Source organism: Polypterus senegalus, chromosome 2 (genome assembly GCF_016835505.1).
Source record: "Polypterus senegalus isolate Bchr_013 chromosome 2, ASM1683550v1, whole genome shotgun sequence".
NCBI lineage: Eukaryota > Metazoa > Chordata > Cladistia > Polypteriformes > Polypteridae > Polypterus > Polypterus senegalus.
In genome coordinates, this window is record NC_053155.1 from 320,975,624 (window position 1) to 320,998,311 (window position 22,688).

At 46.2% G+C, this 22,688-nt stretch overlaps 1 protein-coding gene across 2 annotated transcripts in view; it reads left to right on the forward strand.

Moving 5' to 3' along the window:
• Positions 1-2,483: 2,483 nt before the first annotated feature.
• The window catches only part of LOC120524102 (interleukin-10 receptor subunit beta-like), a 28,145-nt gene continuing 7,940 nt past the window's right edge, over positions 2,484-22,688 (forward strand). The window contains exons 1-3 of one of the 2 annotated variants that reach the window (XM_039745971.1): positions 2,484-2,597; positions 9,162-9,473; positions 21,783-21,906. In XM_039745971.1, the coding sequence (XP_039601905.1) occupies positions 9,419-9,473; positions 21,783-21,906 (179 nt within the window). In that variant the 5' untranslated portion in view covers positions 2,484-2,597; positions 9,162-9,418. Of the gene's footprint in view, positions 2,598-2,620; positions 2,704-9,161; positions 9,474-21,782; positions 21,907-22,688 lie in introns of those variants that run through there. The other variant, XM_039745972.1, reaches the window with a different exon arrangement.

Consider the following 22,688-nt stretch of genomic DNA (forward strand, 5'->3'; position numbering starts at 1 on the left):
ACAACGTGGCACTCCTGTGGATGGTGAGAACAGCTGATGTCGGCCTGTCAGACTGAACTGAGCTGTTCAGCAATTTCAATATCTCAGTCAAAGACCAGTGGGAGAAAAGCCTGGGACCCCTTAGAGTCACCAACCACCATCATGTGCAATGGGCCAACTCACCACAAGAAGCCTCAGCTGTAGTAGTGAGGGGTCCGTCCAATCTGCATGGCCAACCAAGGCTCAGCCCTTAGGGGGATGGACTGCTTTGAAGTTCTGAATGATCTCGGCAGTTGACGTTTCTGTTCTTCTATCAAGGGGACATCATCAGTGATGTCACCGAGCAGGTGCCCCTCAGTCAGTCAGCAAGTGTGCACCCTTAGAGGGGAGGCCCTGCACCTCCATTGAGAGTCACGAGCTGACTGGCACTCCTGTGAGGACTGAGCTGGAGAGAGGGCCATAGAAGTCAAATGTGAAAGGCACTATACAGTATTCATGCATGAATTACTACTATAAGGGAAAACTGCTACAGAAATAAAACATATTACTATTATTATTGGGGAAAGAAGCTGTGTAAGTAAATGCCATTCATCTTTACCCACTTCTGTGTGGGGTCGATGTGCCTGATGGACCTTCTCTACAGCTCAGTCCTGCACCACCATGCCAGTCAAGCGCTTTTCCTTCAGTAAAATCCATCTGTCTGTTCTCTAAACCTGCCTATCCTGAGCAGAGTCGTGGGCGTTGGGGGGCTGGAGCTTATGTATGGGGTGAAAGGAAGGGACAACACCAGAAGAGGGCGCCAGTCTAACACAGGGTGAGTTCACCTAAACTGCAGCTGTGACTTTGCACTGTGGGAGGGACCCCCATGAACATGGCGAGGACATGCAAACTGCACACAGGCAACACCTGAGACATGAACCAGACAACAGCACTGCCACTGTGCCACCCAATTAATATTATTATTATTACTATTCTTGGATTGTTAGCCATGTGACCTGCTGACAGGTGACAGGGTGAGTTTTAAAAGATTTGATATCTCTTGTCCTACGTGTACCGTCAGTGTTTCTCCTACGTCTTTCCCGGGTATCCCTGTGTGTCTGGACCTCTCATGCCAGGCGTTTCTTCTCTCAGTCGCATTCCTGTATCATTTCGAGGTGCCTTGCTTGCCTCCTGTCTGGTTTTTGACTACCACCAGTGGCAGGCGGACCACCATTATCCGCTGTGAAAATGTCATTCATATTCTTGTAAAATACTTCCCATCTTTGAAGATGATGTTAGTGCGTCTCTTACACCTCCACCTCCTCGTCGTGTGGCTCAACCTCGTTTGCCTGGCACTTCCCAAGTAGAGCCAAACTGACCAATCAGATGGCTCCGAGAGACAAGACACACACACACACACACACACAGACAGTCGTGTTTATTATCAGACAGACAGACAGACTGCCCCCCCAGCCCATGTTTATGACAAGTTGACGCCCATGGATTTCATGATAAACAAAGATGGGGTTACTGAATGTGGGATCTTTGTGCTTTGGGTGCTATAAAACCCAAATCTGGCAGCCTATTCTTTAATAATTATTCTTTATTTTATTATTATTATTACGACAGATCCCAATATGTACAGTAGTGTACTGTATATAAAATCACTTGACATTGAACTTTAGGTTTTTGGGTCTTAATAATTTTCCAGTACCTTGCTGAATGTTCAATAGTGGTCTGTGTCACAGACGATCAGTTCTGATGGCTTCCTGAATGTCTGACCCCGGACTGGCACAATAATATGGAGGGGATTTGCTTCGATTTGATTTGCGGTGCGTGAATTCCTGCTCAGGCGTTTTTATAAGGACAATTCAGCACATGCGCAGTAGTGGGCCGTGAGGTCCCTTCTGATCGCGGACGAATGTATTGCCAAGGCTGCGACTTCAATGACGCCCTGACGTTACATCTGACAGTGCCATGGAGTGAAAACCGCAAAGTGGGCGCCAATGTATACCCAGGTTTAAAATATAGCAAGCTTTGCCCCGTCAAATGCCCCTTCTCTTTTTCCCACCCGGTGTAGCAAGCTAGAAGGACGGCGGAGGTGAAGTTGAATCTGCGCCTCTGATCGATTTACAGTCGACCTCCGATCGCCATCCTCGGCCCTCGTAGCGCCCACAAGAAGGAGGAAAACGGGATCTTGTGAGGTGGCTGACCATTTAGGGATCAGTGAGTCAGGTGAGAGGACTGGGGTATCAGGTGAGGTTACGATGAGAGAGTGCGGGACGTCTGACCTGCTGTTTTAGGACCCCCAGACGTTGCGGGTGATCCGGCTTGAGAAACCTGGATGAAATGGGGTCCTAATGTTAAGGTGGAATATTTCCAATTAATAAAACACGCCGACAAAAAGACAATCAAGTCGTCTCCGTCCTCCATACTGTCAAAAGCCCCGGAGTCGCGTGTTTGTCAAAAACTGCAAGTGCGATGACAGATAAGACGCGTGACTAACAGTCGCGGCCCCCGCACTTTCTTTCCTGCCTTCCCGAGCCGAGAAGGCGACGGCGGCTGCGCGGAGACCTCGAGCGCCAGAAGTGGAGCTGCGGGAAGAAATGACGGCGTGGCGGCCGGAGACGCTGGACGAGGTGGGTGTGCCGCTCCGACTGCCCTCTTTAGCGCCTTACGGTGGCATTCAAGTCCCCATCACCCACCCCGTTCGAGGGTCGACGACTTAAACTGCGCGCGACTCAGGTAAACCTGCGAGGAAAAAACGAAAAGTCGCCGAGCCGTCCGTCTATGGCAGGATGGAGCAAAAAACGCGCTGAAGGGGACACTCGGGGGCGGCGAATGACGGGGGGCTGCAGCAACAACACCAAGACGTCCGGTGATGGCCGCACGGAGCGAGCACGTGCTTCGGGGGAGATTATGAGACAGAAATGCGAATCTCCCCTCCAGGCAGACGTACAGGTTAGGATGACGGGAGGGGCTTCGGTTTAAAGTCAGCGCCATGTCGTGGGCCGCTCCTGTTCTGGACCCCGACTAGCAGGACGTCCCGTGGACTTTGGGTGCCGCCTCTGGAGGTCCGTGGTGCCCACGACTGTGACTTTATTATAGTGGCAGCATTGTAATGCACTGGCTACAAAAGGCGCTATATAGAGACAGTAAACAGTTTTATGTGTAAGGACAGGCAGTCTGGTGACCCTGAGATGGGCACTAAGCAGGTATGACATCACATGTTAAGTGGAATATGACAGTGGCACAGTGGTTAGTGTTGCTGCCTCGTGGATCCCACATCCTGATGTTGAACCCCATGCCCACCATGGGGTTGTTGTGTGTTTTCTTTGTGGTCCAGCCACATTGGTGACTGTAAGTATGCCCACATCAGTGAGTGTAGACCCCAAATAGCCGCTGGCACTGGAACTTTGACCGAGAAGGTGACTTCAGAATGTTACATGCTGTTGGCACAGTAGATCAGGCAGCTGCCCAGTCCTGGGTTCAGGTCCCACACGACACCAGTCACTATCAGAACGGAGTTGGCATTGTTGTGTTTTTTTTTGTTTTTTTTTGTTACACCACCAACATGACACTCTGGCCACTCCACCACCACAGCCCGTACCACAATCTCCGTAAACAATCGCTGCCTCCCCGAGTATGCTGACAATGTATGCTGTAGGTGTTGATGAAAATAAAGTGCTACCTAGAAGGCACAATACTCAGCTGCCAAGATGGGCACGAGCCCTCTGTCACCTGAAATTGAACTAACGGGTTTGGCATGGTGTGTAAAAGTGGCACAGTGACCAAACACAATGCCTGCGTGCAGTCTGGATGTCCTCCTGGTGTCCCTGTCACACCGGGACCCTGAACTCCATTAAGTGGGCTTTAAAATATTATACTCCAGTGGCATAGCAGAGAAATCTTCTGCCACACAAGTGCCAAGTCCTGGGTTCAAGTCCTACCTGAGTGGAGGTTGCCCTTTGGGTCTGCATTGGGAGTTTTGTTTGAGTCATTCAGGGCGACTGGGGATTCCAAATGACATGAGTGCAGGCGTGTGCCATGTAGAGGACTGGCATCTATTTGGACTGGCATGACTTGCTTTGGACTAACTGGGTTTGCGTAGCAGGAAATCTCCTGGACTTTGGGAGCAGCCTTTGAATGTATGTGGTGCCCACAGCTGTGACGTTATTAGAGTGGCATTGAAATGTACAGGTTATGAAAGGCGCTTTATAGAATTTTAAATCAGTTTGATTTGTAACCTGAATCTACCAAGACCAGTAGGACCAGGTTGAGAGTCTTAGAAAGAGTTTGTTCACAGTGTATACTATAGAAGGCGCCACACTATATTCAGCTACCAGGAGAGGCTCCAGCCCCCTGTGACGCAAGTGGCACAGTGGTCAGTGCTGCTGCCTTTTGGGTCCATCTTTCTGACACTGAACCTCATGCCCAGTTGTCAGTGTGAAGGTTGCATGTTCTCCTTGTGCCATGTGGGTTTCCTTCCACTTTACAAATTCATACCAGTCTGACTGAGTGTGGGCTCTAAACCACCTTACAGGCCCTGGCACTTGGACCCTGAACTCCATTAAATGGGCACAGTGAACAAGGCTCCTGCCACACCAGTGCCAAGTCCATGCCAGTGCGGAGTTTGCCCTTTGTGTCTGCATTACTAGTTTTGTTTGAGACATGCAGGATGACTGGCTACTTCAGGGTGAAGTGAGTGCCAAACAGAGGACTGGCATCCTTCTAAGGACAACTTCCTGCTCTGGACCCCTTGATGCGGCCCGTGACCCTGACTAGCAGGAAATACCCTGGCTCTGGGAAACAGCCTTTGGAGTTCTTATTAGAGTGGCATTGAAATATAGTGGCTATGAAAGGCGCTATATTGACACTTTAAACAGTTTTATTTGTAATCTGAATCTGTTGTGGCTCAAGTTGGGAGTCTGGTTGTTCTTGTTCTCAATGTGTGCTATAGAGGGCGCTATATTCAGCTGCCATGATAGGCTCCAGCCCCCCCACCCCATGACCCAGAACTGCATTGAGTGGGTTTGATATTGTTTATACAGTGCCATGTAAAAGTGGCACACTGCTTATCCAGATTCCTAGGACCGAAGCCCACACCCAGCTGTCTCCTTGGACTTTGCATGTTCTCCCTGTGGCACCGGGACTCTGAACTCGACTAAGTGGCCTTTTCAGTGTTAGGTTAGAGTGGCACAGTGGATCAGTTCTCTGCCACACAGGTGCCTCTGCCCGAGTGGAGATTGCTTGTTGTCTGCACTAACAGAATGACTGGCAATTCAAAGAGGACTGGTGACAGACACCCCCTTTACTGGGCTTGTTGTACCCTCCAGTGTTGTACCCTCATTAAACTGACAATGAAGTATGCTGGCAATGAAATGCACTTGATGGAAATGTTATATGCTGTAGTGTTATTTGTAATCTATGTCTGCCATGACTAGTAGGCTGGCACGGGGCCATAACGGTGGCTTTATGAAGTTACTGTAAGGTCCAGTGGCACAGTAGATTGGGCAGCTGCCATGTCCTGCTTTCAAGTCCCATGCCAGTCACTATCTGAGTGGAGTTGTGCCTGCATTGTCATCTTTTCTGTCTATCAGACCTGCCAAATACATGTGGGTGACATTAACTGGTGACTTTAAACTGGCCAATTCACCACCACAGTCTGCCACAACGTCCATAAACAGGTGCTGCCACCCTGACTGGTGGGTCCCCATCATAGCCACCTCTGCTTTCACCTGCTGCTCACCACCTACCTGTACAGAAGAAGATGATGTCGATTTACTGGTCAGTTGGCATCACCAGCTTCATATATTGCCAGTAGGTATGGGTGGTCATCAAAAGAGTAACATCACAAAATGAGGGTCCCACAGAGGCAAAGTGAGGGCTTGGGAGCAGAAACCTGCCACTCTGGAACGCTAGGTGCCAGTCAGGGTTGTGAGGTAGTCGTGTGGGTAAGTGGCATCATGATTTGTACACCAGGACCAGCCCACCAGGAGAGGAGCCCACAGCAGACCCTGGGCATGAATTAGTGGAGACCATCACAGGGGAAATGGGTGGACTGGACTGGCTGGTTTTCTCAGTGTGTTAACCACAGACCCCTCACAGCAACAAGTGAACTGAAATTGTGCCCTGTAAGCGGGACTGTGCCATAGACTGGACTGGCAGCCTCCCCAGGGTTTACCCAATGATCTCTGATCAGGTTTCTAAAATTGAATTGACCTGGGCAGGCAGACATTAAAGTGAATAGGAGCTGATCTCATCGTAACCGGGCACAAAGTGGGCACCAGTCCATTATATTACAAGCCCTATACTTCTCAAACCTGCTTATTCACATTAAGAGGTGTGGGGGGTCCAGACTTGGGCAATAGTTAGGAAGCAACTCTGGACAGAGTGCCAGTCCTACACAGGGCCCATTCACACACACACCTACTGTGCCACTTCTGAGGCACGAGTGTTTAATTGCCCTAAATGGCATTACTAAATGGCCCTGCAAAAAATGGGGAGAACACGCAAACTCCACATAGATGGAACCCGGGCACAGGACTAGAACACGGGGAGCTAAGTCTGAGCAGTAGCAGCACTGACCAACTGTGCCACTCTGCGTCCTTTATTTTATATGCTGCCATGTATCATTCAACCTGCTTAACCCTGTTCAGGCCTTGGCAGTATTGGGGTTGGAGGCCAGAGTCTATCTTGGCATCGCTGGACAAGCCTGCAGGGAGCGCCAGTCCAGCGCGTGCACACACACACACACAGGACCAGTTTGTAACCACCAGTTAACTTAACCAGCATTTCTGAGGGAATGTGGGAGAAGAACCAGAGTGCCTGAGGAAAAAATGAAAGCTGGCACCCTGGGTTTGAATTTATTTGATATGCAAATCTGCCACAATGACTAGCATGCCTAACCATGAGGGCATGACGCATCCAAGGAAAGGATGCCAGTCCTTCACAGGGCACTCAACCCAACCAAGTTAGAGCTGCCTTCTGTTTGCAAATATAGATTTATGGCAGTTAGAGCCCAACCTTGGATGGGATGCCAGTGCGTCACATGACACACTTGCAGGGCCAAGTCAGAGTCATCATTGAAACTCACACGTGGCACAGAAGCAACGACTAGGACTTGAACCCGGGTCTGCACAGCAGCCAGGCAGGGTTTTTAACCACTGTGCCACACAAAGCTCTGCTTGAAGTGTCCTACTTAGTCATGCATTTGAACATCTCGTTCTTTCAGACTTTAAAAATTCAGGGAAGTCATGGCTGACAGCAAGCCCTTCTAGATAAGCTGGCACAGAGAGCATGAATTAGGGAAGAAGGTGGCCTGGTGGGTTCATCTGCAGGACAAAAGACAGATTTGGGACTTAAACTTGGCATGATTAGACACATTTCAAGGCCTGTGTTCAATGCCAAAGTACATGCCAGGGCAGTCACTGAAGGATGACATTAGGTGGACACAAGTTCAAGTCTCCTTCACGGCCCTCCAGACCCTCTGAGTGGTACTTGAGAAGGACCAAGGGACTGCTGAGTGGCCCAGAGTTCAAGAATTGGGCCATCATGTGACCCTAGGTGGCACTAACCCAATGAGATGTACTTAAGGCTTTGGTCAGAGTGTATAGTGGGCGGTGCCTGGGTTATGGGTGGGGTTTAAGATTTGTGGATCTCCAGTAGCACCCTGGGACAGGTCATGTGACAAAGCAGGAGCTAAGAATTGTGGAGAAGGCACAAGGCTGCACAGGAAATCATTTTATTTATGAACTACGCACTCTAGCGGTGAAGCACCAGAATCCTTACAGCTGACCTCTGAAATGCCATGTTTGCAAGTCTGCATGGGCACAAAAAAAATGCAGTTATGTGGTTCAAGAACTTCATGAAATGACATGAAAACTGGTGGCTGTTTTGTGGGAGTCCATTTTCATGTGACCTTTCTAGTTGCAAAGTGTGGCATCTTTTAGGGGACCAGTCCTGAAGTGAGCTCATTAAATTAGCTGCCAGTCTCACCCATTTGTGGGGTACACTTATGAACTCAGGAATGGGCTTAATCCAGTTGATGGTCTTCACTGACGAGGCCTGTCCCAGCAGCATCGGGCAGAAGGCAGAGCATCCATTCATGCCCATTAACTGATGCCACACCTGGCAACATCTTTGCCTTCATTTTTGTTTCAAATGATGCCAACTTTCTGGATGGTCCTATTTTTAAACATCAAGGTTGCTCAGTGAAATGCCACAATGCCAGCCCATTATTTTATGTTTCTCATACTGTTCAGCCACTGAATCAGTTAGGCTGTGTCTTACGCCACGTTTCCCATCTTGGACCACCGCATTTAAACAATGAATGGTGGGTAGTGAGGCCACCTCCTAGCCTCAGGGTCACGGGTTTAACTCTTGTCTTGGGCGCCATCTGTGTGGACTTTGAATGCCAATGGGGACTACGTATGGGGGGCACTGGGAGCTTCACACATCTCAGATACAGGTGCCCAATTCACCCAGTAAGTCAGAGAGCGGTGCAAGTGAGTGGGTGGAGAAATATGTTGGCCCGTTGAGGGCTGCTTGGCACCAAACTGTAAGGATAAAATGCATAATTTGAAAATAGACAGAGATCTGAAAGGCACTATATGAAAGAAAGACTGATAAATCAATGTGAAAGGCACTATATAATAGATGCAGCATAGACAGATATGTCATTGTCATTTTCTAATCTGCTTAATCCAGACCAGGGTAGTGGGGGTATTGGAGCCTACCCCAGCTAGCAGAGGGTGCAAGGCCAGATAGATAGATAGATAGATATGAAAGGTGTTATATTATGGATAGATAGTTGTGAAAGGCACTATATGATAGATCTGAGAGCTGACATAATAGATATGAAAGGCACGATTGATGATAGATAGATAGATAGATAGATAGATAGATAGATAGATAGATAGATAGATAGGAAGGACGCTATGTAACACATTCAGTATAGACAGATATATGGATGAGAAAGGCACTATACAATAAAGTTTAAAAAGTAGCACATTAACAGTGTAAAGCGCGCTAAGGGGCTCTCACGCTGACCCGGATGTTTTTATTGCTGTTCCTCGTTTTCTTTAACAGCCTCACGGAGCCAAATGGAACTTCATAACGTTCATAGTTACGATGATGATCCTGAAGTTGTTCCTAATTCTAACTCTCGCTCATTTTGTCTTCTTTTTCTTTTTCATATCCAGTGTTTGGCGCTGAGGTGTCTCGCGAGTTTTGCCTGAAAGTCCCCGGATTCCCCGAGCCTCAAATCCTAGAGCGGGAGGGAATTCCCAAGGAGGCAGTGCGCGTGCGCCTCTCTGACTGCGCGTGTGTGCTACGCCTGCGCGGCGCTCCTGAGGCAGACAGGCATTAGAGGCGGAGAGCGGGTCTGCTCGTATCTGGGAAAGTTTTGTACAGAATGGAAATCAAGGACGACGAAGACGCCCTGTGGAACTGAGCGAAGATGGTGTCGAAGTCAGTTTTCTGGGTATTGCTGCTTGTCAATGAAGCTTTTCGAGGTAAACCTTTTTTGGAATTCTGAGAGTGTGGAGCGGTAGGAATGGCTCTTTACGTACCAAGACTCTCGCTCGGCGTCTGTCGCGTTTAGCTTTTCCCGGACGGAACTTCCTCATTTCAGCGCCGACGGCATCTTGGTGGTGATTAATCAGGGCCGTGGGCCGCGACGATCGGCGACACTTTTCAGGACGCCGGTCGAATCTGTGGGTTTCAATGGAGGGCACTGCGGTCTGTGAGGGCTGAAACGGGGGCTACGGGAGGCAACGTTTAATGGAGGCGGCGTTAGGAAATGTGCGGACTGATCATTTGATGAAAGAGCCGTCATAGAGGAGACACCACCACGGCACACTTTATAGAGCGAAACCAGCAGAATTGACAGTTGAACTAGAAATACGGGAGGAATGTTTAGCGACAAGGCAGTGGTTCTCCAGGTCAGGCCTTATGGACCCCCGACGGCTGCAGGTTTTGTTTTTGTCCCTTATGACTTCGATAAACAACACTGGATTTGCCGAAGGGAAAATTCTTCATGTAATCAAACTGCTTTTTTGTTTCAACTCAGAAATGTCAGGTTATGGTAATTACTTTCAGAATTTGGTTAAAAATGTTGGATAGGTATGAATTCAGTTTTTACTTTAACCAGTTTCGCAAGCTGTGTGTCATTCTTACGTGGACCTGATCTCACTGTTTAGTCATCCATCCGTTTTAATTAGCTGTTTTTCCAGGGCAGGGCCCTGTTGCACTGGAGCCGATCCCAGCAACCAGAGAGTGCAAGGCAGGAGCAGCAGCTGGGCAGAGTGGCAGTCACACACACACACACACACACCAGTTCACCCAATCCACATGCCTTTGGGCCGTTGTACCCACTGATGACATATTTGTCTTCAGTGCAATTACTTTAAATTGTTACGTTTATTTTGCTGTTTCCTTTTTAATCCACCATTTTTGTAAGGTTTGCTCTCTTCATTGTATGTACATTTATTTATTTGGGTGATGCCTTTTATCTAAGGCGACTTGCAATATTCGCAGTACCACTGGTTTCCTTTCGGTGTTGGTTTGGAGGTCTGGCAGGTGAAGTGAAGTGACTTGCTCGTGGTCACACAGTGTCAATAGCAGGGTTTGAAGCGCAAAGCCTTAACTGCTGCACCTCAGGCCCGTATCTGAATGGTGACAGTGAGCAGTGCATGGTGTGGACTCGGGTGCCATCAAGATTCGATGCTAAAGAGGGGAGCAGTGACTTTACAGCTATTGGAAATCTGTAGGAAACGTTGAGGCCTCTTGATGAGCGGGCAGGTGAATGTGGTGCTCAAGTTGTGGCTCCCCTTTGCCATTCGATGCTGTCTGCCCTGTGCATTGCTCATCACCAGCATTTGGATATAATGAGGGGCGCTGACCACATAGAAAAGGGGGAATTAAAGAAAGGGATACCACAATGATTTTCTTTTTTTTTTTTTTTGCTAATCAAAACATTTTAAAGGGAAACAAAATCCATCCTGACAACAATTACAATAAAATAAAACGCGATGCTCGGCTCCCACCCCACAGCACAACCCGTTGACACTGAGAGCGACGACAGAAAGATAAAGGAGCCCATGAGGAGCAGCAGGTGAGGCAGGAGCACCAATAGCATTACGAAGGTGGGCAGCTCTTGACTAAGGTGGTGACCACGTCCAGGCTCATCCGCTCTCGGGCCAGCTGGATCGTCATTGTAACAATATAACAGCAACATGTATTTCTGTAGCACATTTTCATACAAATAATGGAGCTCAACCTGCTTTACATGATGAAGAAAAGAGAAATGAGAGACAAAGTAAGAATTGGAATAAGATGACACTAATCAACATAGATTAAGACCAAGGTGGTCTGATGGCCAGGGAGGACAGAAAAAAACAAAAAAAAAAAACTCCAGACGGCTGGAGAAAAAAAATAAAATCTGTGGGGGGTCCGAGGCCACGAGACCACCCAGCCCCCTCTGGGCATTCTACCTCACATAAATGAAACAGTTCTCTTGGATTTATGGTCCTCGTGGAAGGTCTTGATGCTGACGGTCATGTGGACTTCAGGCCTTTAATCCATCAACATCAGGGTGCTTTGATTAGACGATGATGGCGCAGGTCGCCACCACAGAAAACTGGGAAAAGAAACAGAAGAGAGAGTAGGCGTCAGTACGGATTTTAGAGCCACCATGAATAGTAAAGATCATGAATTGAATATACTGAGTATCAGGGTTAAACTAAGATGAAGTTATGAGAAGGCCATGTTACAGTAATGAGTTTTTAACAGTTTGTTAAAGTGCTCCACCGTATCAGCCTGGTGAATTCCTATTGGAGCCACGTGCCGCGCGGGTAGATGCCATTGGCAACAACAGAAGGATTGGACTTAAAAGGGAAGACTTCCTGACAGAAGGGGAAAAGAAATCGAGAGATTTCCAGCGAGAGGCAAGAGAAGTCTTCAGTGGCGATTATCTTTAACGTACCGTCGATACGTCGATATGCTGCTACCTCCATGGTTAGTTCTTCTGTTTCAATGCAGAACGGCGATAACAAAAGGTTATGATAGAATCAAGCCATTGGAGACTAATGTGGAGCAACGGCACATGAAATTGGGGAATCTCGTACCGCATAAACGGCAGGCCAGTTATCCGGTTGTGTGCTCATTAAAGATTTATTTATTTTAATTAAAAATATTGTTAAATAGAAACGTGAGGAGAAATCAGTGCACCTCATAAATGAGAAACCCAAGTCCTCATAGGAATGAATTTTTGAATTGAATATCGGCCTGGCCTCCCAATTGTGGGTCAGTAGTCCTGTCCTCGATTCAGAAACCACATACAAAAGTACCGTTTCTGTTTGGGTTATTCCCTTAAAAAAAGGAAACGGCAAAGAGACGGGAAGCGTTTCATGTTTGAACAACAATAAAAAAACGCTTTAGAATTTCTTCAAATAAGAGGGTCGGCTCACTGAAGACCCCAATCACGTGTTCTTGGGATGTGCTGCTATCACCGAGCGAACTTCAATTCACTTCCCTCAGAATTCGCCTGTTTTAAGGCCTGATGTTTGTTCTTCTAGTGGGACATTTCTTGAGTGTCACATTTACAGGTCCATCCATCGTCATAAGCTGCTTATTCAGGGTAGGGTGAGTGCAGGGAGGAACAACAGGACAACAGTCCACCTCGGGGTGAGCGCACACACACACACACACACTGCGGCCAGCTCAGCTAACCTCCGTGTCTCTGGACCGTGGCGTTCGTTGCTTTAATTACCAGCAGCAGTCGTGGTAATAATTTCCAGGGTGATTGCCGTTACCCTAATGCCTCATGTTAATGTTATTAGCGTTGATTTTGTGGGCAAGTTTATCACCCCACAGTGACTGAACGTTGAATTGAATGAAAATGAGTGAATCTGCAGGTCCTCCATTCCTTTCTGTACTTCATAAATTTGTCAGATAGCGTATTGTGTGCAAATCCTGTTGTATTTCTATTTTAATTAAATGTGAAACCCAATCACTTTTTAAAAAGAGAATTTAGATAGAAACTGCTTTAATCCCAAAGGAAATTCTGGGGTTACAGAAGCAGACCTAAAAATGTCTAACGAGTTGTCACACACTGAAGCTCCTGTCAGGAGCTGAGCTAACAAAGTGTCACAGTGCAGGACGTCCGCCTCCGTCTGTCAAGATGACCTCTGGACCAGCTTGTGACTCTCAGGCTCACCAGGGTCATGGAGACGTGATGTCTGCCAGCCCCATCTTGACATCACAGATGACTTGTGCGTTAATGGAGGTCCGTTTCATTCCCACTAGATGCCCGTATTTCAATATGAGCGCACTAAACTGGGTTAGGGTTCCCTTGGGATTAATAAAGTATCCATCCATCTCATCAATCTATCTAAACAGATCCTGACATGGCTGCAAATTGCCTTTTTATTCTTGGCAAAAATCTGTTGTTTTATGTATGTATGTATGTACTGCACACGAACGCTGGACGTGGTGCCTCCGCAGTCAACTAATGGCTTCCAGCACAGCGGGCACGATGGAGTGAAGACTGATTGGCTGAGCTGTCAGCCAGGTAGCCGATATAAAGTGATGGAAAACTAAACAGAAAGGTTCTTCAGGGAGAATGCACAGAATTGGCCGTCTTAAAAGGGAACTCGGACACGGCCTGTGCATAAAGTTCAGTCCTTTTGAGGTTGAATATGTTTGTCATATTAATATACGTTATATGTAAAGGGAGATTCGAGGCCCCCGATATTCCGTTGTAACTCCCGTTAGGATGAAGCAATCTGCTCGATACCTTGACGTCTGTGGAATCGATTGCATTACGTGCGATGCTGGAAGTCGTTTCCGTTTGATTCTGGCGTTGCTTAAACAAATTGGTGACCCAGTAGGTTCACACCATGAAGACGCGCTGCTCATTACAGACAGACAGGCTTTCACCAGTCAGGTGATTTTTAACATTTTCCTGGATGGAGTGTGAGTTTTGTTTTTGGGATTTCAGTTACTCCTCTTGGCAAGAGTGATCACCTTATAGAGAGACAGATCAGAGTTCTGGCAATCAAAGATGAATTATTTGTACATAAAAATAACTTTTAAACTGCCAGATATGTTTTATAGTTCTGAAAGTGACTTATCTGGCTAACAAATTACTTTATTCATCCCGAGGGGAATCAGTGGATTTTTATAGAGGCTTAATTAAACAAAACGTAACAATTACTAAAAAGAGAGAGAGCCTCGACTTGGCTGAAGATAAAGAGCAGCCCCAGTCACAGCAAGGCGCTATAAAGATGTACTGCCATTTAGTGTGAAGAAGCGCCAGTCGTGTTTCTTGAGTCCTTCATGTTGGTGCCTCAGGGAGATGATGAGGGCCGGTATTGGTTGTCAGGTTTACTTCATCCTCTGCTCCAGTACCGTCCCGTAACTGAGCCCCCTTGTTAATCAGCTTGGCCTCTCTTGACGTCCTGTTCCTTGACTGACCGGCACACCACACTGACCATCAGAGTCGCAGGCGTTGTAAAGGATGTCACTCCCCACATTAATGGAGTGCAGTGGGAGGCCATTTAAGTCTTAATTCCTTACCATTTAGCTGTCGTCTGGCCATTTTTATTATTACCAGGCTTCTTTGAACTTCACCTGTTTGTTGTCTGTTGTTGTCTGGTACAAATCTTGTAATTGATATATACTGTCCAAATGACTTGAAACTCTGCACACTCACTCACTTCCGATGACGATACATGAATCAATAATCAGTTTCACTAATTGATCAGTTAATATATGTTAATTAAGAAATGAAATTTTCATATGAAGAATAGTTCAAGATTTCACCAATAGATGACGCTAGTAACAGATAGAAATATTAAAGTGTTAAGATATTGATTACAAAATGATACTAAAAGAAGCCCAAAATGAAAAAGCTGAAAATAAAATATATATATATATAAAATACTTTTTAAAAACCACGCTTATATTACGTTAAAAAGTAAAGAATAAGTCTCTCATACATCACTCGTAAAATAAAGTGTGGGTACTTTTCATCAATCAATATTCAAAAAACACTTCTTAAAATCTTAGCAAAAGCAGCCACGTTTTATTTTACGAGTGATGTATGAGAGACTTATTCTTTACTTTTTAACTTAATATAAGCGTGGTTTTTAAAAAGTATGTGTGTGTGTATATATGTGTACTGTATATATAAATATATATATATATATATATATATATACAGTGTATCCAGAAAGTATTCACAGCGCTTCATCACTTTTTCCACATTTTGTTATGTCACAGCCTTATTCCAAAATGGATTAAATTCTTTTTTTCTTCAGAATTCTACACACAACACCCACAGATTTTTGCAAATATATATATTGTAATATATCCTCTTTAATAAAACCCCTATGTGCGTCCAGGTGTCCGTGTCTTCTGGTGAAGTGCGCATGCGCTGGGTCACACGGCACGTGTTCAGTCTCTTCCTGTGCAGACACACACACAGCGCACACAACGTGACATTGTTGTAATGTTACTTTTCTTGGTTGTTTATTAAACACACACAAGCACTTAAAACTCATTAAAAAAGTACATTGTTGTAATGCAAATTCTTGCAGTGTTAGTTTTCTCTGCTGTTCAAGGTTCTCTTAGTGTTATTCAATGTTTTTACATTTAGTTTACTATTACGCTGTGCTTTCTATGGTATAGTTAACTATATTTGTGTGCTTAAAAACATAAAAATATATATAGTTACATATAGATCATACGGTCTGGAACAGATTAATTGTATTTACATACAATCCTATGGAGGAAATTACTTCGGTTCACGACCAAATCAGGTTGCAACCAGAGTCTTGGAACGAATTATGGTCGTGAACTGAGGTTCCACTGTATTACTGTCAGACAAAATTACAGGCATTTCACGGAAATACAAACCAGTATTAAATTAAAGGCACACAATACAGTGACGCATATTACAGCCACATACAAGGTCCCTTGCCATTTAATATCGTCTGTTCATACAAATGTTTATGCACTACTGTTCTAGTGCCCGTTATTGTATAAAAAAATATATATATATATATACACATACATACATACATACAGTGGTGTGAAAAACTATTTGCCCCCTTCCTGATTTCTTATTCTTTTGCATGTTTGTCACACAAAATGTTTCTGATCATCAAACACATTTAACCATTAGTCAAATATAACACAAGTAAACACAAAATGCAGATGCATAAAATGCATAAAAGACTCATTGCAAGTTATCACAAACGCTTGATTGCAGTTATTGCTGCTAAGGGTGGCCCAACCAGTTATTAGGTTCAGGGGGCAGTTACTTTTTCACACAGGGCCATGTAGGTTTGGATTTTCTTTCTCCCTAAATAATAAAAACCATCAATTAAAAACTGTATTTTGTGTTTATTTGTGTTATATTTGACTAATGGTTACATGTGTTTGATGATCAGAAACATTTTGTGTGACAAACATGCAAAAGAATAAGAAATCAGGAAGGGGGCTAATAGTGTGTGTGTGTATATATATAAATAATAAATTAATGGGTCAGCTTTTGTGGCACAGAGAATGTGAATGGAGGCCGACTCAAACAAAGAGAAATCATGAAGTTAAAGTAAAAAGTAATTCTATTGTTCTGATTGGCTAAAGCACAAGGGAAGTCGTACATTGGATCTTCACACTTTTTTGGCAAACAATGAGATCAAATAAAAGTAAAAAATGGTGGGCTGGTTGTGAAATTGGTTGTAGTAAAGCCCACAGCCACAGGGGACCCCCACAACTGCACCCCTGCTTCATTAACACCCACAGTTCCCTAATAAGCACGTGAGTGGGGAGCTCTGCCATCCTTTACTATTCAGCGCTGCCCGTCATTGATTGTCAATATTTGGGGTAAATTGAGAGAGCAAACTTCACAGGGGCAGTGGTGCCAGTTAAAGTGCTGTGTTTTAGGGTTGCCCAGGTTGACAAACTGCCCCCCAAGCAGATTTTGAAATATCAGAGTAGACTTTTTCCGCCAGGAAGCCCTTTGACACCAAACCTGCGTTAGTCGCCTTTTTTGCATGTGAGAGGATGATCACCTGACCCCAGTTCAGAGGGGTCCACAGAAAAAAGAAAAGACGGAGTTCAGCATTTAAAGATGAGACCAAAAAATCCTCACATTTCTTGACTTGTTAGAAGGGCAGACCTCCCAGTGATGCCCTTTCCTGGTTTATTCTTGGCATATTTTCATCATGCGTGAGGATATGCACGTGTCAGGGCGAGGTGGACTCTTCTGAGCTTCGACCCCCTGGGTCCCTTGGAGGTCTTGATCCTGCCTTACCAAATGTGTATGAAGTGAATGCCTCGTAGCTAAAAGGTCGACCCTCCATTGTGGAAAATTGGCGCAACAAGAAAAGTGACCTCAGGAAAAACATGGGCGAGTAAAATGGGCCCCAATTTGATAATCCCACCGGGTTCGGATGCCAAAAGGTTTGGTGTGTTAAGTGATCCGCTATTTAAGTGGCAGCCAGTGGGCCTTGTAATGCAGTCACAGGCCTTCACACCACCGTCATGTAAACTCGCCGAGCCCACTGAAGCCCGTTTTTTATGTGACATCGGGTGCAGTAAGCCAGACCACCGGCCGTATCTTGAAGATTCCCCCTCGTCCAGTATTCGGACCATTTCAGTTCCCTTCAAGTCATCACTACGCACAGGCCCTGAGTGCCATACACGGCCGGTCACCAAGTCACCTGGGAGTGGACAAACAAGGGACGAGTCATTTCTATATACCCATGTGGTGCCCGGTGGCACTGAACTCTTCTGGTACTTGTTACACTTGATCACTCTTACAATTTATAACCTGAAAGTTGATTGTGATGGTTGCTATGGGGGCCTCATAAATTACGTACTGATATGGCACAGGAGGGTGGTGACGTGCTGTTTGTCACTCTCTCTCTCGAGTGCTCAGGAACTGAGGTGACGAAATCCTTGCACTACACCACCCTCCATTGTGAGAACTCGCCAGTCATGTTTGCATTGGACACATGGCAGGATGCCAGTTTGGCACAGAGCCCGCTCTGCATGCACACACACACTCACGCCATCTTTTATTATGTTACATTTAGTTGATGGTGACATACAGGTTTGCAGAGATTTGTGAAGAGCTTAAGGGACGCGCTCAGGGTCACACAGTGAGGCAGAGGCAGGAGTTGAGCTGGCATCCTTGGGGCTTTCACTGCAGTGCCTTAACCTTCACGCCCTCCTGCTGTTTTACAGGGTGCAGCGTGCATCATGGGAAGTGCTGCCTGGTCCACTTCTTCATGGCGATTCTAGTCTTCTAGACTTTCTTTAAATCTGTCCACATACCCGATTCAGATTCTAAAACTCTCGGGTCACATTGCTTATTAAAGATGGCGCAGTGCTTGGCGCTGTTGCTCACAGAGATGCACGTCTCCCGCCTGATCGTTATCTGTGTATTGCCTGCATGTTCTCCCCATTCACTCCAGTTTATTTGGATTATTTGGCCTCGTGTTGGAGGGTCAGTATGGAGAGTTCAGGACTGGCACTGTTGGCTCCGGAGTTGGCAGTGAAGTAGCGATTTAAGGATGATAGACTAGTAATGCAGGAGGACCTGTAGGTGTGTAGAACTTGAGTTCCTTCATGCTCTGAGCTTTCATTAATATGAAGTACAAGCTGTGACAGAAGTTTAATACGTCGCTGTCCTCTTATATTTTAGAAATCTGACTTTTTCTACTCACATGCACAGTTGACGCAGAGTTCACCAAATAAGAACTGCTAGGCAGGCATTTTAAGACAAGACAAGTTAGGGACAAACTGCGAAATGGGCATTGTATTCTAACTCTGTGTGTCAAAGTCGGCATGAAACTCTGTGCCCTGTGCCTTGTTTGGAATGGCAGGATTCACCGACGTGGGGGCCGACACGTGAAGGAAGAGTAGAAAGCCTTGGCACATTGGCCTTTGAAGCTGATGGACGGATTTGGTAACGTCATCCGATCCAGAAAATCCTTCCAACGCAGCCACGAAAACGGCAGACTCTACACGTCGGGCCCCCACTCCCAAACTGGGTTCCTGTCATGGCTTCCTTCGTCTGTTGTGCAGCGTAAGCCGTCATTAAAGAAAGCGGAGTTACTTCACCTGTGTGATTTCTTACCGCCGTATCACTGAGACAGGGGTGGCGCCTTTTAATATCCTGTCTGTACAGATTCAGGTTTATTTAAAAGAACTCCTTCCAACAAGGGAGCTAGCGCCCCCTGCTGGATACACAACTCCGAGATTAAACAGGACATCACCCCCTCCATTTTGGATGAAGAGGGCCTTTCAGTGCAGTGTGACCTCTCATTCTCCCTCCATTTCCCATTTTAAAGGTACAAGAAGGAATGAGTGTGGAAAAGTCTTGTCTGTCGATTTGATTTGATGTTTAGCTGAGTCCTCACAGATGAGTATTCCTCCTGTAGCACATTTCTCAACATCTATGGCCACTGCAGCGACCTGTCAGGAAACAGAGAAACTACGAGGGGCTGAGCTGAGCAACCTGATAGGCTGGACTAGAAAAGACACGCCATCCCTCAGAATTGTAGACAGCCAGACGGACTTCATCAGCGGACGTCCGACAGCTCGCTGATACACAGAAGTGGGACACAGTGTGGAGTGCAGGTGGGGGACTCTTTGGAGGTCCGATAGGACGATGAAATTACAGATGGCGTTTCTAAACACGGGTTGCCTGTGGAGCAGAGTGACGGTACGTGGTGGTGGTACACGTACTTTAACTGCCAGTGCATGCAGGGGCAGAACTGGTGCCCACTTCAAACACTTTAGCAGTCGCCGATCACAGGGGTTAACGTGAGTCCTCGTCACAACCGAGCTAAGGTGCCGTCCTTCTGTGAACCGTTGTGTCTGTGTGTGCCATTTCTTCCCCACACCTTGGGTTATTTCAACGTAGTGAATTTGTAAACACTGGAGAAGGTCGTACAAGTAGTGTGTTTAATTTGACGAGAGGTCATTTAAAGACTCGAGCAGATTTTATTAATGCTTAACGTTAGTCGTTACCGAGCTGTTTATCAGATAGGCTGAAAGTGAACGTAAAACTCCGCCTGGGTAGTCTCGGCACCCCATCAGAATTTAACCCCCCGCTTGTGTCCTGGTGCCAGCCCTGATTTAAGTGAACATTATTGTCTGTACTCAAAGGGGACAAAAAGACCTGTGTCACGTCACGTCGTGCTCTGAAAAAAATGATGACGTGAAACAATGGAGCCATTTAAACAAAGAGCAGACTGCTGGTCAGCCGCTCATCTGGAGCTGAGGCGTTAGACGAACTGGAAACCTCGAGAGCCGCGCCACGTGTGGACAGGCCGTCCCCTAACCGGGGTGTTGAGTTCTGCCCCAGTGGTGTCACTCGTTGGCTCTCGACTCACACTATGATTGGTTTTTTTAAAAGCATCTGTGAGGAAAAAGATGTTTCAGTGTTAAAAGACAGAAAACCATTAATGAGGTGAACGTTACTGCTTGTTGTTAAGACGCTAAGTGTTACACCACAAAATGTACGTATGACAAACCAGAGCGATGGCGTGCAGTGAATCCACTTGACTTGACCATTCCTAGTTTTCCTCCTCTTTCTTTCTCATTCGTTTGCTCAGAGGTCGATGCGCCTGCTGTTTCCTGAGCTGCTCTTCTTCTCTCCACCCTAGCGGCCCGCTTCTAAAACTTAAAACTGATCAAGTCAGTGTGTGTGTGTGGTAAGTACTTAGTATCCATCCATCCATTTTCTAACCCGCTGAATCCGAATACAGGGTCACGGGGGTCTGCTGGAGCCAATCTCAGCCAACACAGGGCACAAGGCAGGAACCAACCCTGGGCAGGGTGCCAGCCCACCACAGGACACACACAAACACACCAAGCACACACCAGGGCCAATTTAGAGTCGCCAATCCCCCTAACCTGCATGTCTTTGGATTGTGGGAGGAAACCCACGCAGACACGGGGAGAACATGCAAACTCCACGCAGGGAGGACCTGGGAAGCGAACACAGACGGGTCTCCTAACTGCGAGGCAGCAGCGCTACCACTGCGTAAGTACTTAGTACATTTTCTTTAATTTTTCACTTAAGCCGGCACTTCAGTCTGCCTCAAGAATGATTTAAGATGTGAAGAGGAAGGGGAAGTGATGGCGAAGGTGGTAGGGATGAGAACGGCGCCCGTACATATCTGCCACCCTGCTGGCAGCTGTCGAGAGTCAATTCTACAATAAAATAAAATAAATAAAAAGAGGAATAACCTTGGAGGTCAATCATCACCCCGAAAGCAGACAGTAGACGTCGCGTAGTATATGTGGACCAAATTTCAGGTCAGTCGGTCAAACGAGCTACTGGTGATTTAACATCCTGGACAGACACACAAACAGCCATGGCAGCGTATTGTATAAGAAGATCGGAAATCTAGTAATGGAAATACTGAGTTCTTATCATTAACCTCACACTTTCTCAGAATATTTGTACACTAATTAAATCAAAGCATTATGACTACAGGTGGAGATGACAACACTTGTACATCAGTAAGGACCACGGTGCCCATGGAGAATGAGGGACAAACCGCCTTCTGTGTAAACCTAGAAAATGGCCACTGACCTGATGATGATGATGATGATGTGCAACTATCGTTGTGTGGAGTTATGAGCGGCATTACAGCCAAGGTCACCACTGGGTGAAACTGTAACATGGCACCTGTGACCAGAGTCTGCCTAAGCACATGTTGATGAGTGACTGGCATAAATGCTGACATTTTCAGTGACTGACCTGCCCATCTCTCTCTCTCTCTCTGCCCCTCCAGGTTTCTCCGAGCTACGAGAGCCCACGAATGTCACCATTACGTCTGTGAATTTGAAAAGCGTGCTGCACTGGGATGCGTCACCTGACCTGCAGGGCCCTGTCAATTATCACGTAGAGTATAAGATGTAAGTGTGAATGGAAAGCGCGTACCCGCGGCTTAATTTCAGGTGCTCGGTGGTCTCAGTCCTGAGCCCGCTTGTTCTTCATGTGTCCCACAGTCCTTGAAGACGTGCCAGGCAGGTTAACTGGCCATTCTGAATTGGCACCCAAGGCCTCTTGGATTGGCTCTGCAGACATGAATTTCGAGAAGCTTCTTGTTTTATGTCCGCTTGGCTCCGGTCCTTCATTCAGTTTTGTTTTGTTTATTTGCTCTTTGGTGCCTGTTATCCTGTTATGTTTTAATTTGTTTATTATTATTTATTTATTTATTTATTTTATCCTGTTATGTTTTAATTTGTTTATTATTATTTATTTATTTATTTATTTTATCCTGTTATGTTTTAATTCAAGTTGTTTATTATTATTTATTTATCCTGTTGTGTTTTCTGATTCTGTATCACTCTTTCCTTTAATCCCGTGTGTGTGTGTGTTATGAGTGGAACCCAAGGAGGTGGGGCTACCATGATGGCCCCGCCCCCAGCCTTTATTTTCCGGTATCCATGACAGCAGACGCACACATAATCCTTGACTTTGACAAACATCTCCCCCGTGACCCTGACGTGGAGTAAATGGCCTGGGTTTTCAGCTTTGAGCTCCCCTCATCTTTGGAGGCCTTATTGCTGTGGTCAGTTTAACAGATGGGCGACTCAGTGGTTAGCAGACGCCTCCCAACACCTTTTGCACAGCCTCTCCAGTCAACTGTCTCTTTTCACAATAAGCCGACAGGCCAGTTGCCATCTTCAGATGT